The sequence below is a fragment of the Porites lutea genome, chromosome 2 (genome assembly GCF_958299795.1).
Source record: "Porites lutea chromosome 2, jaPorLute2.1, whole genome shotgun sequence".
In the NCBI taxonomy this organism is placed as follows: domain Eukaryota; kingdom Metazoa; phylum Cnidaria; class Anthozoa; order Scleractinia; family Poritidae; genus Porites; species Porites lutea.
The window spans coordinates 45,409,274-45,427,318 of record NC_133202.1 but is presented as its reverse complement, the minus strand read 5'-3'; the positions used below and the strand labels follow the sequence as shown (position 1 = coordinate 45,427,318).

General features: G+C 41.3%; 2 protein-coding genes across 2 annotated transcripts; one reads left to right on the top strand and one right to left on the bottom strand.

Moving 5' to 3' along the window:
- Positions 1–7,556: 7,556 nt before the first annotated feature.
- LOC140927076 (inactive phospholipase C-like protein 1) lies at positions 7,557–11,949 on the bottom strand. The gene is made up of 7 exons (XM_073376741.1): positions 11,841–11,949; positions 11,161–11,229; positions 10,306–10,359; positions 9,884–9,919; positions 9,219–9,275; positions 8,962–9,057; positions 7,557–8,229 (listed from the first exon to the last, which is right to left on the bottom strand). The coding sequence occupies exons 1-7, from the start codon at positions 11,868–11,870 to the stop codon at positions 8,173–8,175; spliced, it is 399 nt and encodes a 132-aa protein (XP_073232842.1). The 5' UTR covers positions 11,871–11,949; the 3' UTR covers positions 7,557–8,172.
- A 3,339-nt stretch (positions 11,950–15,288) lies between these two features.
- Positions 15,289–17,871, top strand: LOC140926290 (uncharacterized). Its single transcript, XM_073376049.1, has one exon. It carries the CDS (start codon positions 15,289–15,291, stop codon positions 17,869–17,871), a length of 2,583 nt encoding a protein of 860 aa, XP_073232150.1.
- Positions 17,872–18,045: the final 174 nt, after the last annotated feature.

Below are 18,045 nucleotides of genomic sequence, written 5' to 3'. Positions count from 1 at the left end.
AATACGTTGAATACTAAGACTAACTATTATAAATAAATATCAGTAAATAAATAAAACAAAGGAACAAAATACAACGTCATGAAATTTAAGAAAATAGCCGCGAATTTACAATAAAACCATTAGAAAATAGCCGCGTTATGCATGATAAAACTATTCATTAGTCTATTTGTTCTACAAAGAGGAACGTTAAAAACGCGCTTACTCCTTAAGGCTACAGTACTAAGATTACGTGGCGGCAAAAGGCCATGTAATTTGTGGAGGCTGTTGTCCTTAATCTCATTGAATAGGCGCTCTGTCAGCCATTGGCGCCGTTGGTGGAGGGTGGCAATATTGCACTCTTTTAGAGCCTCTTGATAGCCTAAATCAGGGAAAATAATTCTAAGTGCACGGCGCTGAATTTTCTCTAGCTCTTCAGAGAGATACTCAGGCAGACCATTGTGGAAAACTTGGAAGGCATATTCAGACATGGGCCGGATACACGTAGTATAGAAACAAAGTAGCTGCGCAGGATCTCCTTTTGCACGCTTAAGCTGCCTTAATAGGTATAGCCTAGAGGCTCCTTTTTTGATAACATTCTCTATGTGAGCGTTCCACTTTAGATTGTTAGAAATTGTGAGACCAAGAAGTTTTGCGCTAGTTACAACCTCAATTGGTTTGTTGTTAATAGTAACTGTTTCGAAAGGATCTACAGACCTTGAGAAACTTATCTGCAACTCTTTACACTTGGTCTCATTCAACTGGAACTTATCTATTTCGGCTTGCCTAACTAGGTCGTCTACAGCAAATTGGATTCCACTTGGTTGGCCCTTGTGGACTGTCTCGGCCATCGATGTGTCATCGACGTACTTCCAAAGGTTGACACCATTGACATTGATGTCATTTATCATTACCAGGAAGAGCCAGGGCCCCAATTTTGTCCCCTGCGGGACACCTGCCCTGACAGATCCCCAATCCGAGTAGCAATCGTGGGCGAGTTTCACTCGTTGCTTCCTGTCAGTAAGAAAATCTGCAATCCAGTCCAGCACCCAAGGTGGTAGCTCATAATCAGTAAGTTTAGCCATAAGAATGGCGTGGTCGATGAGATCGAATGCTTTCCTAAAGTCAAAGAGCACCACGCGCACAGTAGAACCGTTGCCGTCAGTATTCTTATACCAGTTGTGGAGCATGCTGATCAGGGCATGCACTGTGCTGGAGTTTGGAACAGTCCCATATTGGTTCTGGTCAATCTTCGCAAGGACGGCAGGCTTGATGTAGCCGTCAACGACAAACTCTTCCCCGACTTTGGAGAGAATTGGAGTCAACGAAATGGGTCTCAGGTGTTTGTTCACATCGCTAACAAGTGAAGTCTTCGGGAGGGGTGTAATGTCCGCTTTCTTCCACGAAGTTGGAAGGCGACGCTCCAAATAGGAAGAATTCAAGATGTCTGCCACTGGTGCAGCTAATAAGTCCGCGTTTTCTTTTAATACCCAAGAAGGGATTCCATCAGGTCCGGATGCTTTGTTCGTATTAAGCGCCGATAGTTTCTCAAAGACTGAAAACTCAGATATCGGACGGGGAAGATCTTGTTGGCATGTATACGCGCGCGCACGCGCGTGTGCATCAGGCGTGACTAGAGGGGTGAAAGCGGTCATTGGTGACAAAAAAGCGTCGTTAATAACATTGGCCAAATGTCTAGGGTCTTCCCCCTCATCCGCAAGGTGTTGAAGGTCTGCGATGGGGCTCGCGCGCTCGACCTTAGAAAAACCACTTAGCTGTTTGATTTAAAATACCATACTACTACCATACTACTACTATACTACTACTATACTACTACCATACCATACTACTCTTTTTATCGTTGGCTCAGCTTCACCGCAGAGGAATTATTTGACTTTCTTTTTTTTATTAAAAATAAGCAATTATTTACGCTTAAAGAGGTAGGTTTCTGAACCCAACGAAAAAAGGAGCTTAACTGCAATCAAGCTAACGTCAGCACTTGTGCGCCCGTATGTCAACGCGCTGGAAATGCAAATTTTGAAGAAGCTTCATTGGCACGTTGCACCCAACGGGAAATTTTGGGAAAAAGACCTGAAAACAACAACAAAGCGTGAATAAAGCTTTCTGAAGCCATTTTAAGCATTTTGGGAGATTGCTGGGAAAAACGTATCTGTTCCTCACTCTCAGCAAGACTGATGGAAGCGTTCCCAGCCAGCAAGGTGCACATACAACCTGCAACCAGACTTACTGGGAAGTTTCCCAGCAGACTTACTTCCAGACATTACTGGCCAGTTTGAACTAGTTCGGGTGTGGTCAAAGGGCAACATTCAGTCCTTCAATGGAGGAGGGAGGGAGGCACATGAATTTAGATGTGGCCTAAGGGCAAAATTAACCCTTCAGTGGGGGGAGGGGGAGGGGGGAAGAGGTTTCTGAGAACAATCACATAGCAGCTATTCTATACATCAAATCCCCTCAGACACCCTAAATTGTTCATTTGCCAGGAACCCTTTCCTTCCAAAGACAAATAATTTTTCCACAACCTGCCAGCCAGCAAAACTTTTCCTGTAGAGCATATATTTTGAGGAACAGATCCGTTGGGTGCCCCTGAAGCTTACGCATGGTACGGTGCAGTTCTTCGAAAGTAACGAAAGTGAGATTTACCTGGAAAACTACCCAAAGAAGCATTTAAAAGAACATTATGGTATTTTTTACAGTGGCTTATGCTAGTAGTTTATGATCTATGACATCATCGTATTCGAAAACCTTCCTTTTCGTCCGCCCACACGCAAATGAGAATCCGGCGTTTTAAAAAAAAAACTCCACTCTGGAGTGGAGTTTTTTCTGGAGTGAAAACAGGCTTTTTCGGTGCCCGAAAACTCCGTATATGTTTGGTACGGAGGACAAAGGCTAAAACGGAGGAAAAAACTCTCTGTTTTCAAAAATATTCGGATACTTGTGGACGTGTCATAAATCTTTATCAGTCATAAGCATTTAACAGTAAAGCATATCTAACTATGAATTTACCTCTAAAGAGGAGAGAAATAGTCTTCGATCGTTATCACAATCATGTCACCAAACAACACTTTCTGTAGCCTGAATCCAAACCAAACACAAAATTGTGTGTTATTACCACTGTTCAAGGTTGGAAAGGTAACATTTCAAAAGCTATTTCTTCGTCAGGAGCGAGTTGGCTTCAAAAAATTTAGTCCTTCGCAACATAATTTTCTGTATAGCCACACATAAGCATTTATGAAGGTTTTTATATTTTATATAATTTGTTGGGCGCATTTGAACTTAATGTCATGTGACCTCCAATGGCCAATGCGATCGGCTGCTCCCTGTAAACGCAAAATTCCACCTTGGACAATGGCAAACAAGAAAAAGATTTTCCTTCTCCGCCCTTGGAAAACCGTCGCAGGAAGTTCGTGTGCTCTACTTTAATTTGCCTGTTTTAGAAAAACTATAATGGCAATGTCCCTCTAGCTGTACAAAGCAGCCGTATGGGGGCCAGAAGTTTTGTTTCAAAAGTGTTGCGCAAAAACGCCCGTAAGGATAAGAGCAAAAAGTATACCGCCGGACGTGGTAAACTTCAACCACGTTTTGAGCCCTTAAAAGGTAAGGAAAAAACAGTATCTTGGCGTCCGAAACATTGAATTTTGAATTTCCCATTGACGTGTTGTAGGCATGTAGTTTACTACTGGATCGATAGTGGAGGATGATGGTGTTTGTCACAAATCTAACGTGAAACATCTTTCTTCTCAAAAAGTAAAGTGAATGCTCTATTCAGGCAATGTTTTGTTACGTTACGTTCTGATTTATAATCTAGAAGTATCTTTTAATTTTCACTTAACATTTCTACAATTAAATGTGATTGAAATGCTCACTGTGCAGTAAAAACTGTTTTTTCCTTACTCACGGCTATAATCTTCGAGCTCCCGATAAGTCGGACTTTTTTCGATTTCCCTTGAAGGTTCGAGTTATCGGGAGTCGACTGTGGTAAGTTCCACATGCAGTCGCCCAAACCTAAAACGGACTCATTAAAAGGACAAGACAAGACAATGTTTTGTTTGGAGTCTTATACAGTCCTATGTATATCGACTTTATCCAAATAATTTACAAACATGACACAAATTGCACACTAGTGGAACTATAATCAATGTTAACCTAAACAATTCATAGCAGTCGAATACGTATTTTGCAATTAACTTTTGCACTTGTTTGTTCTTGCTCGGAGGGTTTATCAACAACAGAAAAACATCATCTGGTGCCATTCTGTTTACTGATATTCTGTATTCTTTGTTTAAGTATTCAAATAAAGTACCTCTTTTTTCTTGATACACAGGGCACAGAGTTAAAAAGTGTATTTAATCTTCTACGTCTTTTTTACAGATAGGACAGATCCTCTCTTCTGGTTTCTTATAAGGTCTTACATACCGACCTGTCTCTATCGCCAATTTGTGATTACTTAGACGGAGTTTAGTTAGAGTTATCCGGTGTCGGACGTTGGTGACCTGACGGAGATAATCTTCACATTTATAATTTTCTATTGTTTTAAATTTTCGGAAGGTTCTTAGTTTGTTCTTTTGGGTGGCGTCTTTTCTTACGTCTTTGTTTACGTCACTTAACCATCTTTGTAATTCGATGTCTTTCAGTCTTTGTTTGATAATGTTCAAGATTCCTATGTCATTTTCATGTGCTTTTGTCCAGAGGTATCCCAGCCCTATTTGGTCTAATACGCGTTTGATTTTTTGGCTCCATAATTCCTTATTCAGTCTCGACTTTATATCATTAAAAACCACCTGTGATAATTTGTGTTTTGGGTATTTGGTTAGAGTTAGCCAAAACTTAAAATTCCTATATTGTGCTTCGATTTTCACTTGGAAGCTTCCTGTTTCAGCCCTACATGCATTATTGCTGCAGTATTTATTAACACCTAGCAACCATTTCAAGAATTTTAATTTGAACTAGTTCTGCGGGATCTTTTTCTATTTGGTCGTTACAGTCAACACCCCAAATTTCACTTCCGTAGAGAAGTATGGGGGGTATCAGAGCATCGAATAGCTTAATCGTCAGCATAATATTTTCTCTAAAGTTGTCAGCCATCTCTTTTCTTAGTTTATAAAGTGCCTTAAGCCCAACTTTTTTTAACTCTTCTCTAGCTAAACTAGAATTTCCATACGGGTTCAGTGTCATTCCCAGATATTTATAAGATTTAACATTGTTTAGTTTATTTATTCCATACTTAAACGAGTACACAGACCCTGAGATAAGGGGGGGCCCGGCCCCCCCCCAATTTTTTTTTCGGTCCTTCGGGCCTCATTTTGGTCCAAAAACAAGGGGGAGGCGGGCCCCCTGCCCTGGATCCCCCACTGTATTTGCATGGAGGTTGGGGACCCAAGGTAAGCCGCCTGTCCATATTATCTCTCATTTTAATTTAATGACGTTTACATGGTTGGTGGGGTGCCGTATCAGAGATTACATGGACAGGCGGGTTACCTCACCTTCCTGGGGTCCCCCACCTCCATGCAAACAGGCTATTAATCTTCCGTCTACTTTTAGTATTTGTAACGATAGTTTTCAAATACTTTTCCCGGAAACCATTTGTAAATAAAAACAGCCAATGAGTCATCTTAGTCTCGTCTCGTTACCACTCTAACTTAGAACCCAATTTTTTGGGTATCCATCTAGTAGTTTCAACCGTATTGAAATACTGTACTTCACCAGATCATCACTTGTGATTTCTTCTCAACAGAACAGGCTATTTCGAATGATCGCTAGTTTAATTTTCCACTGTAGGGATTTAATATACATATACGTTTATTTATTTATTTGTTTATTTCAGTATTTATTTTTTTCGGGGGGAGGGGTTGGGGGGGTCAATATTACAATATATGAAATTAAATAAATAATCACAAAAAAAATACAAGAAGAGAGAGACAGAAATGTTGCGATTTATGACTATATATGATTAATAATAATCTATCTTGTTGTCAATTAGGTCTCAAATAGGCACACTTTTTTTACAGTTTCACCAAATCGTACAGAAAATTAAAAAAATATACACGTTATGACTATCTTAAGTTACGGAGCAACATGACCGAACCATTGTTGTTAAAGTTTCAACTGGAACGAAATATGGTTAACATGCGTGTTTTAAGGCTAAGTTCACATAGTACTAGATGAATTTGCGACCGGTTGAAAATTCATACGTTTTTTGTGTCGCGTTCACACGTAACCACCTTAACCGTTCTTAACCGTGCGAAGCTGTTCAAAAATTTGAATGCCAAAATCGAGGTCAAATATTTGAGACGCTGGGGGACGCCATTTTGGATTTGCTAAAGCAGCACTCTGCGCATGAGCAGATGGTAAAACCACTGACAACAGTTAAATTTCAACCTGGTTCGTCAGTTTCGTGGAAACAACGGAAATATTGAACCCGATACCGTGTGAACGTAGCCTAAAACTAAGTATTGAACGAAAGATCTAAGTATACAACTCTACTCTTCACGGTTAACTTCATAGTCAACGCAACACAGGAGTCCTCGTTCAAATGGACAGTGTCACGGTAGTCTAATTCATTTTGTTTATTTTTGCGTATTACTCGCTGTAAAACTTGACGTATGGAAGGAAATTCATGAGAAGCAAATGTCTCTCACAATTGTTCATATTTACAACTATAAACAAGAGAGATAAACTTTGAAAAACGGTTTGTTAAGAACAGTTTTCTGTCAAAAACCCCACCTAAAATCCGTTTTAATCTTCTTCAATTTTGACCCATCCGTGTCTCCTTTTGCATTTGCTGAGTTACTTAAATGTTGTTTAATGGTTTAAGACGTTCTTTATATATTTCGTTCAATTTTTTGAACAGTTACCATATATGGCTGAATGTGGCAAATACATCCAGTTGTACCACTACCATTTTTTGTTCAGTGCCGTAGCTAGGTGAGATTTATCAGGGGGGCCAATCACGAGCGTGGAAGACGCGAGCTGCTAGAGGGTCCAGGGGCATGCTCCCCCGGAAGATTTTGAACTATAGGGTATCTAAAATAGCATTTTCAGCCTTCGGAGAGCATTAATTTCCGGCAATTTTTATTTGTTGAGGCCATAAATGTATAATTTTGACGCTTTGTCAAACCGAAATGAACACATTGAGCCGAAGAGCAGCGTGAAGAGCGTGGCCCCTGACCAAATTAAACGTGGTTGTCAAAATTATTGGGGGGGGGGGCAGGCCCCCCCGGCCCCTCCCCATGCTACGGCACTGTTGTTGATGCAAATAACTGAAACAAATTTAAAATGAGTTACAGGGTTCGTACAGATTTTTGGATCCAAAATTCAAGACTTTTTCCAGACTTTTTTTGGCAAAACAATAATTTCTTTTTTCAGACTCAAGGCTATCTACTAGGTGATCAGTAGAGACCTTAGAAAACGTAGGAACAAAGTCTTTTTCATGAGGCACTGCAAACATACGGGCGAGATTGGATAAGATTTGACCAAAACGACAAAAAATTCACCTATAAAGCACTTGTTGTAGCTTTGAAAAAAAAATCAAAACTTTCTACCATTTTTCCAGACTTTATCTCTGTTTTCCAGACTTTTTCCAGGTCGGAAAAATTGCTGGACAAATTTCAAGACTTTTTCAAAAATTCAAGACTCTGCACAAACCCTGGAGGCACCATTTTGAAATGAAGAATTTCTATACAGGAAAACCATATTACATGCCGTTTACCAGCTCGGGGCTGATAAAAGTCAAGATCCCATGGATATTTGAAAGAACCGTTTTCACATTTTAACGTAATAATGACTCCGCTTTAAAGGGCTATTTACAATCCTCTGTTATTTGACGATCAATTTCTTATATCTATGATCCCTTTCACTCTTTAAGTACGCTCTGAAATCATTAGAGGCTTTATCAGATTTTTCTTTCTACGCTGGGTAATCTTAATTGTACACAAGCACACCAAAAAACGGTCATTGCCAGTGCGAAAGGCGGATAGAAATTTTACACAAATTTAACGCACACCGGCGCAAGACAAGAGTAAAGATTACACACCTACACTATAAATAGACATATCTAAATTGCTATCGAACCACAATCGACCAAGAACACTGCGGTGGCGTCTTCAGTATGTTCATTAACTGTTATTGAAGTATTTACAGCGTACATGGGTAAATATCTAGACAGTAGGTAAGGGCGAGTCAGAGGTTACACCCAACAGATTTCACGAGACCGGTGGAGATAGTTGCCTCTTGTATCTGACAATAAAAGAAATCATAATTATGATTCGAGGCTACAAAAGACAATTCTACAGTGGTGTGCTCAGTGTCCTGGCCTTTGAATAGAAGCGAGGCTGGAGGTGACATGTACATGATACTGTTCGCGGGCTTGTTAGCATGAGAATAACAAGATTTGCACATGAAAAGAAGGAAGAAGGTTACCTCCAGCCTTACTTCTATTCAATGGCCAGGGCACTGGGCACAGAATTGAAAAATGAACAGAGGTAACCTTAAAAGGCTAACGTTACGTTCACGAGTGTCAAATCTTACGAATCAATATCCTATTACATGGCTAACGTGAAACAAGTATATTTCGTCCCTATCAAGGAATGATCACAGGCTTTCATGGCAAAATGGGAAAATGTAAAACTGAGAAAAGTCTGGGAAACGAAAAGTCTTCAATGCCAATAGGTCATTTCCGAGTTCCAAAACTCTCACTTTCAAAATAAGCCAAGGAAAAAACCTTTCTTGTGAAAATGAGTTTCTTTTGCATGACTGCCGCACAATCAGACGATGGAAGACTGGATCCAAGCGCGATACCCAATTTTTGGCGGAAAATTGTCACGGCCACCAACTCCCTTCAATCGCTCAAACAAAGAAAATCATTTTCACATCAAAGGCTTTGCAGTAAACCAGGTTTTAAAATTGAGGCATAAAGCAACTACGAAAAAGGCCGCCTATTTCAAATAGTATTTATATAACTTAAGTCACCTGTCGAAGATATTCCTGGCATTCACTTTTCGCGTTCAAGAGTAATTCCGCCTGGCCTTTTAACACCCGGATGTTCCAAGCAAAGCTTTCCACCGCCTGCGAGAAAAGAAAAACAAAGAACGAAAATGAGCCGAGGGAAAATGAAAATCCCGCCCTTGTGGCTTCACGAACATTTCTGAACCGCACAACAAAAATATAGGAAACCGTTTTAAATCCTTTATGGATAAAAACTGAGTACGCTACAACGAAAAGGTTACCTTTGTTAGTCGCTTTCCTTTTATCCCCTCTTTAACACAGGCGTTGTGCAATTCTTCCTGTAAAAGAAGATTTTAACGTTTTTTTTTTTATCTGACACTCTGCTAACTATAGCATACGGATAATGAACCAATCACATATCAAAGCAGATTGGCCGCGCAGCTAGAGCTAAGCGCGGGAAAAACGCGTCAGCGAAGGTAACTTCTGATTAGTTGCTGACAAAGTAGCATGACTTCTCACAACCAATCAAAAACTATCTTACGAAGTAAAACCTAAACAAACTATACTTGCAATGGGCAATTAAAAAGGCGCTCTATAAATCGGACCGTTTCATCCGAATGACTACGTCACCACGGATTGGTTTGAGTCTAACTATTCTCTTCCCTGAGTCGTATCGCGTAAGATGTTTTATCTAATGAGAACTTGAAAAAATCCATCTGTAAGGCTGCGTTTCTTAGGACAAATAAGGAATAGACCTCTTTACCTAGGCGTATTGTATTCTCAAAGTAGGTTATGTGATAATACTCTTGAGGTGATCTGTTTCAAGTTTGGACTCAAAGGAGTTCCGAATCTTGTTTTGGATTCATGTAAGGAAACTCAGAGTCCGTATTTAGATTGAGTTTTGCTTAAATAAAGATAAAGAAATATAAAAACCAATTCAACTTACATGCCATTCAAGGCCAGCTCTCTCGCACTGAACAAGCTACGGTAAAGAATAAAGAAAATATTATTGCAAAAAATTCGAAACGACTTTCCATTCTCTAAATCATGCAGTTACTACCTTTTTTCATCTAGTTTCTCTTTTACAAATCTCAACCATTTGTATTTTGCTGTGATTAAACTGTTTAAATTCAGTTGTATGGGGAAATCTGAAGGAAAGCGGACCCTGCATTAAAAGGACAGTCGCACAGTGCGTTTTACGATGTATTGCAGTAAACCCCTATTATTCTTGCCACATTTTCGGTAAAACGGACCTGTATTAAGCCGACACTCGTGAGGGTTCGCATAATACACGTTTTACGTATTCCAACTCCACCATGGCTTTCAATGCTGAACTGGTATTCGCGCAAAATACCCAGCATGACTTACCCTTTCGTGTACTGAATCACAATTTTCGATCAATGCTTTGGAATCTTGAACTACCTGAAAAAAGAATAAACGTTTACTTAAGTTTTCTTCACTTTGAAATCACAGCTAATTCTTGGTGAAATTCGCGGGTAGTTTAGCTTATTTTGTTGTTTTTACGTCCCTTTTGGCCATTTAGCAGCGAAGACATTCAGTAACGCATGCCCCACTCACCTATACAGGCCAGTTTTTACCGTTTTACAGAAAATAATTAAACGGTTCTTCAATAGTTAGGTAATTATCCACCGGATAATCACCATTCAGTAGACAACTAATGGGCAAGGCAATAGCACCATCCACAGGATATAACCTTTACCAGCATATCAGCCGAACCAATTGAACCACTGGTCTGTTTGGAACTATTCTTTAGGTATTTCAGTGAATTCAGCAATTATCGGTTGTTGAACTTAAGTGCTTTTACTTAATCCATGAAATGGATAGTAGATTACAAAGCAGCATTGCACTTTTTTGTTTACTATCAACTGACGAGATACAACTCACTTTGACTATGAACAGGACTACCGCACATGTCGATTACACTCACGAACGTTCATATCCCACTTCACACTTGAAGCGTAGCGGACCTATATTTCGGCGGTACGCGGTACAAACCACGCGCGTGCAGCTTATCGATTAATGATCAGGTTTTATCCTGGATCCGCGCCTTGAGCTTGTAGCTTGTTGAAACCTTCTCATTGAGATACGAGGGTTCTAAAGTAGCTACCAAGAACATTGATCTAGTTGTGTTGAAACAATATTTGTGAAAAATGAAAAAAAAAGAGGATTAAAAAAAGTAGAAAGGAAAGTTAATTTTTTCACCTGCTCTATCGCTGTCAGGCCTTTTTTCAACATCTCTGGTAAGCTTCCGTGTGCCTCAAAAAAAAGATACTGTAAAACAAAAGATGAAGTTGGAAAAACAAATAAATAGGGACCTTGGCGCCCAGGTCAAACGCCGTGCTTTAAATGTGCCGAACTCAATTTAATTTGTCTTACAAAGGTGCTCAGCAAAAAGACCAGTTCTGTATTTTTAAATGTTCGGCCGTTTTACCCGACGGGCGAACTTGATAATTTAGGTCGACCCAAACTGTAATCGAGTAAATTCGGATCATATGAAGCACTGCGTTTCACCCGACCCTTAAAAAACTACGACAGTCAGGGTAAGGGGAACGTCAAACAAACAAACAGACAGACAAAAACAAAACCTATAGGTTTAGATGGCAAAACAACAACTCTGCAAGTGCATTACTTTTTTGGTACATTTTGTCTGTCGTCCTCTGTCAATTAACGCGTGAAGTGACCAACTTTTTAGTTTTACAGATAACATAACCGTGGTCTCTCTTCATCTCTTCTCGAGACTGAGGGGAATAACAAAGGACATTGAAGTGAGATTTAGGGATTAAACTGGATTCATTTCTTTTCCATTATTCTCCAAGTATATGAATTTTGATAATTCCAAACTGGCCTATTTATAACAAGAAGTGAAAATGTCTTAACAGTACCTCATCTTTCATAACAAGGCCCAAAGCCATGAATTCTGACGTTAAGTCCAGTCGAGAAGCCAAGAGTCTGATACACGGCTTAAGGTTTGTTCGGGGTGCTACGCCACAGACTCCCTACAAAAAAAAAACAGGGTATAAAATGACAGAGGGAACTGGGAAAAACTTTCATTTTGGTTACGTGACGACCCAACTCTGATCTGGTCTAATGCAATCTCCTGAAAATAACGTCAGCTACTACGGGTCTCTGGGGAAACGACATTCACTCGAATACGCGCCGCACCCCTTGAGAGAGAAGGCAGTGCTGTGTTAGAATGTAAATCCTTAAAACTTAAGAGCGAACATTATTCGATTTTAAGCTGCAGGACCTGCAAATTCATTCATAACATAAGAGCTCCTTTAATGATCTGTTATTTTTACTTACTTACTTACTTACTTTTCTTTAGTACTTTTCTTTATTAGAATAATCACTTGACAGCATTTTATAGTATTGTAAATCCATTGTATATATTTTTGAAAGATGGATAAATAAAGTTATTATTATCTTTCGTCTTGATGTAAAGGAAGAAACAAACTGGAAAAGCAAGATATTTTCCCCTTTTTATAGACATTTACGAACAATTAACAAAGAAACAATGCAGTACATCAAGATTTCTGCAGTTAGCTGTGAATTGCGTGATCATTTGAGAGGTGTCATGTTATACAAGTATGTCGGGGCAAACTTGTCAACAATCATTTAAAATAATAAGCATTAGCCTGCGAGCAAGCTCTCCATTTGGGGGATATCGTGAAAAGTACACGCGCGAGAGGCACGCGAGAGGAGACGCAACTGCCGGCCCCTCGCGGCTTCGCCGCTCGCTCGCGCGTTCTCTCGCGGCTCGCTTCGCTCGCCCAAATAGGAGAGCTTGCCCAAATAGGAGAGCTTGCTCGCAGGCTAAATAGGCATCGATCACACAATCTTTCGTGCTCCATGAAGTCTCTGGAGAAATTTTTTTTTCCGAATTGCGTAGTTCCAGAAAATATCCATACCCTCCGTCTTTAAAATGATGACGCCACAAACCAATTCGACAATATATTACGGCGAAATGCATCATGGGAAGACTGCATAATCCCCCTTTGACTGGTATGTTGACTTTGTCTTTCCAAATTTTAACCTACCTTTGTTTAAATGAGAACGAAGCTGATGTAGAAATTGTAACCTTACCGAGGAAGAGAATTCTAGTCAGTGTTTGAAAATTTTAACGCAGATCACAATTGAAGACGAGAGTCAACTGGCAGAAATTCGAGAGGTTTTCCCAAAAAAAATTAACCAGCGAATCCTTCGACAATGACAACAAACTTACCTTGAAAAGCTTCTTTGCCTTTTTTAGTGTTTTTTTTTTTCAAGGACCAACGGAGGAAAAAGGGAAACGACTTCGAGACAGACACAGTGTCCAGTTTCCAAAATACTACAGAACTAAAAAAAGCTAAAACTTACAGTGCTCTTACTTTTGACCGAATATACTTTTTCAACATGGCGAATTTGTTTTCACTTTCTGGGAAAACCTTTGTTATGTGGTGTATTGTTTTCGTGAGCCAATGAAAACTTTCTTTTTTGACGCCTGTCAAATGACTGTCAAATCGCGCGTCCTGCACTTGTTTCCGGTCCCGCACCCGGAGGAAGCCATATTAGCCTGTAATTTATGGCCCGCGCGGGACATAAATTTACAGTGTTGAGGCCAATCCTCAACAAGAGAACAATTTTTGTTTTCCTAAGTCCGTTCCATTCCGTTTTTGTAATTTATTCTCCCAGCATGCTTAGTGAGCGCATCTCAGTGTTGTCGTGTTGCGAGAAAGAAACCATGTGCTTTGTAACGCGCTAGTCGCCGGGAGTTTCTCATCGTATGGTGATTCTTAGGAGCTCGTGTATTTCCAAATCCCGTTCCAACAGTGATTAGGTGTTTGTTTTGTAGGTTTTTATTTGCGAGGTGAAGCTTGTTAGCCAAAGATGAGACTCCAATTCCGATCCTGTTGTGTTGTTAAGAAAATATGCTGAGTGTGCAACTCTCGATTATTAAACTTGTGTTCAAGAACCCTTGTGTTGTGAAGGCGCGTTTTTGTCCCCTGGACATCTTCGTAAAAACCATACGAGCATCTTGCCTGTGATTAGTGGACGTCTGAAGTCTTAACTGTGAAAATATTTGTGCGTGTGAATCGAAGTGACATCAAAGGTCATGACTCAACGAGGAATCCTACTCGAGCGTTTGGAGGTGTTGGACAGATCCCGAAGGGGATATTTGTCTAATATTACGAAACTGTGTCATCAACTGGATGAAAATCTCGGAGACTTCGGCAACGTCGTCAAGATACGAACCGTACAAACTAGCCTTAATTCCGCGTGGGAGCAGTATTGTGTTTGTGTTGAGAAATACGGTGATTTACTCGATACCAGCTGTGAAAGGTATCAAAGAGTCTTGAGCGACCGTGCGGTTCAGCAGTCAAGGATACAAGGATACAATGAGAGAATAGATCAGTTTATTGCCAGTGCCGCTGCCTCTTATAACAGCCAAGTGTTAGAAGAAGTGAAATCAATCAAGGAGTGTACCCCTCCAGAATCTGTGAAATCTAATGGTAGTCGTGTCTCAAAATCAAGTGTGTGTAGCTCCAGGTCCCAAAGGGCTAAAATAGAAGCAGCGAAGGCCCTACTTATGCAGCAACAAGCTGAAGAAAGGAGTAAGAAGCTAGTAGAACTGGAGGTAAAAAGAGTCGAAATGGAAATAAAACGAACGGAATTAGAGTTGCAACACCTATTAGAACTTACCAAATTGGAAGCAGAAAGGGAAGTTACGGCTGCAAGAAATCAAGTAGAACTAGCCAATTTAGAGGCTTCCCTTGCAGAACAGGAAATATCTGATCCAGTCACGGGCCTGGAGGGTATCAAATGGTCTCCAAATCTTGACCTAAAGGTCTCAAGGTCTCAATCCTCAAGGGTGCCACCCGAAACACTACCATCTGCGATTAGTGGCAATAATGTACCAGTGACCAAGCCATCTCATACATCAACACCAGGATTAGTAAATGCCCAGACTTCCAATACACTCACTTCTGGAAACACCTATTTCAAAGTGCCAGGTATGAGTTTCAGAACTCCTACTGTTACGGATGAGGGTACACTTGAGACTGTTAAACCACGTATTCAAGACAACGGCCAGTCACAACCTGCTGACCCACCCACTGAAGAAACCCCATGTCTCACGAGCACCAACCGCTGTACAGCCACGCCCAGTGCTGCTGGTTCAATTATGAATGAAAGTCTTGTTGCTATCATGTCTTCAATGGAGAAAATGAGTGCCGCTTATGATCTACCTCATGTACAAGTTCAGAAGTTTGATGGATCCCCTGAAAATTACCCAGCCTTTCGTCAGAGATTTAAGCAGTTGGTTGAAACCAGGTCTCCCAGTGATATGTGAAAATGACCCGTCTGTTACAGTTCTTGAACGGTCCTGCCCTGACTGCAGTGCAGAGATATGAGCCAATGCCTGGTGGCCTGGCAAAGGCACTCAAGTTACTAGAGGAACGGTTTGGCCAGCCATTTCAAGTAGTGAGAGCATGTGTTGAATCACTTACGAAGGGACCTGCTATACAAGCGAATGATAAGGACAGCCTGCAGCGCTATGCTGATACTGCGCAAGTTACCTATGACACTTTAGAGTCAATGGGATACCTTAGTGAGATGAATATAGATAATCTGGAGAAAGTCATCGCGCGGCTGCCAAAGTGGATGCGATCCAAATTTGCCGAACATTTGAAGAATCTCAAGCGTAAGGGACAGAAAATGCCAAATTTCAAGGATGTTGTAGATTTCCTCAAGGAGAGAGCCTTTGTCCTAAGCCACCCTTTCTTTACTAAGTCAGGAACTCCTAAGGGTTTTACCTATTCTTTAACAGCAACAAATCCTGAATCCTGTGCAATGTGCCATCAACACCATCCACTGTACCGTTGTGAAGTATTCAAATCCAAGTCTCCGAGGGAGAGAAATGACTTTGTAAAACAGAAAAAGATTTGCTTCAATTGTATCAACTCAACTAAACACAACTCAAAGAAGTGCAAGTCCTTAATCAGGTGCAGGGTAGAAGGTTGTGGGAAGTCACATCACACATTGTTACACTTCACTGAATCTAGAGACAGAGGGAACCAGCAAAGAGACGGTCCTAACGGTGAGGACGTCAATCAAGGCTTAAGGCCTAATCAAGCCACTATTTCTATGTGCTCCTCAGTGGCCGCAGTTAGTTCGTGCGAAGTGTTGCTTCAAGTCATCCCAGTTAGAGTGATTAGTAAGTCTGGCAACCAGATTACTACCTTTGGCCTACTAGACTCAGGCTCCAACATAACCATGATTGACCCGTCTCTCGTGAAACTGCTGAACATTAAGGGCTCACCAAGTAAGCTGTCACTCACGACAGTAAACAATGCCGATACAGAAGAAGAGGGTCTGAGAGTTGACTTCCAAATTGCTTCAGTAGACAGCGAGAATGACCATCTGATTGATGTCAAATCTGCCTGGGCTGTAAAGGATCTTACAATTCCCCCAAAGCAAACAAAGGTGACAAGGTCTGTTGGTCAGTGGCCACATCTGCAGCAAGTTTGCTTCCCGGAAGTAGAGAGAAGTAAGATTTCTATCCTGCTTGGCACAAACATCCAAGAGGTCTTCATACCGCTTGAAGTTAAAAGAGGTAGACCAAATGAGCCGATCGCAATCAAGTCCTGTATTGGTTGGAGTATACTTGGTGGCTGTCCCAGTGTACCTTCTTCCACTCCTGTGCAAGTCAATCTCATTAGAGGGGAGGATGTTACCCTAAGTGACCAGCTTGAAGAATTCTGGAGAGTCGAGTCCTATGGTACGAGCAAGTGTGAAACCAAGCCCCTGTCTGTGGAGGACCAAGGAGCTATGAACTTGATATCCAATTCAATCTGTAAACATGATGGCCATTATGAGATGGGCCTCCTGTGGAAGAGTGACAATCCTGTGCTTCCTTACAACAGAACACTAGCTGAAGCGAGACTGCAACACTTAAAGAGACGCTTCCTTCGAGATCCAGAACTTGAAGTCAAATATAGAGCTGTGATTGAGGACTGTGTGACCAAGGGATATGCAAGAAAGCTCACAAAGGAGGAAGCAGAAGCAGTCAGCAAAACCACATGGTTCCTGCCTCACCACCCAGTAAGCAATCCGAACAAGCCAGGCAAGGTGAGAGTGGTGTTTGACGCGGCTGCAAGATTCAGCGGCACGTCCCTAAACGAACAGCTCATTCAAGGACCTAGTCTGACAAATGACCTGTCTGGAGTGTTGATTCGATTCCGTGAGGAAGAAATTGCCTTCTCAGCAGATATCGAGGGCATGTTTTACCAGACCAGAGTAGCCCCAAGTGATACAGATTCTCTGAGGTTCTTGTGGTGGCCTAAAGGTATTGACGAGCCTCCAGAAGAATACAAAATGTTGGTCCATATTTTTGGTGCTAAGTCTTCACCCTGCTGTGCCAACAAGGCGTTAAGCACGACAGCACAAGACAATGAAGAAAATTACCCACCTGAAGTGATCAGAACAGTTCGTAGAAATTTCTATGTGGATGATGTCCTGAAGTCCGTCCCAAATACTGATCAAGCCATACCTCTGGCCTCAGATCTTATGAAGTTGTTAAAAGAAGGAGGATTCCGCCTAACAAAGTTTGCGAGCAATAGTCGTGAATTACTAGCCTCAATTCCTCCCGCGTCGAGGGCGAATCCCAAGTTGGACCTAGATCTAGACCAGTTACCCTTAGAGCGAGCGTTGGGTGTCTACTGGGACGCACAGTCAGATACTTTTAAGTTCAAGGCCTTACAGGCGTACAAGCCATCCACCAAGCGAGGAGTACTTTCCGTCGTAAGCTCCCTATTTGATCCGTTGGGATTTCTTTCACCCTTTGTGTTCACAGCCAAGATTCTGTTACAAGAGCTGTGGAGGCAGAAGTTGTCTTGGGATCAAGAAATTCCAGAGCCGTATTCGTCCCTCTGGTAGAAGTGGTTGCAAGAACTGCCGTGTGTTACTACCATCGAGATACCAAGGTGTTACAAGACCCAGTGCCTTAGTGCACAAGCCACTGTGCAGTTGCACAACTTTTCCGATGCGTCAAGGCATGGTTATGCAGCAGTGTCTTACCTACGGTTCGTTGATGAGCAAGGAGTGATTCAC

Bases quoted from the DNA above. Each gene is read 5' to 3' on its own strand.
- LOC140927076 (XM_073376741.1), bottom strand. From the start codon at position 11,870: ATGGCTTTGGGCCTTGTTATGAAAGATGAG. The intron at 10,360-11,160 runs GTGAAAAAATTA...TTCTTTTTTCAG, and splicing joins GCCTGACAGCGATAGAGCAG to GTAGTTCAAGATTCCAAAGC. The intron at 9,058-9,218 runs GTAACCTTTTCG...CTTTTCTCGCAG, and splicing joins AAGGAAAGCGACTAACAAAG to GCGGTGGAAAGCTTTGCTTG.
- LOC140926290 (XM_073376049.1), top strand. From the start codon at position 15,289: ATGACCCGTCTGTTACAGTTCTTGAACGGTCCTGCCCTGACTGCAGTG.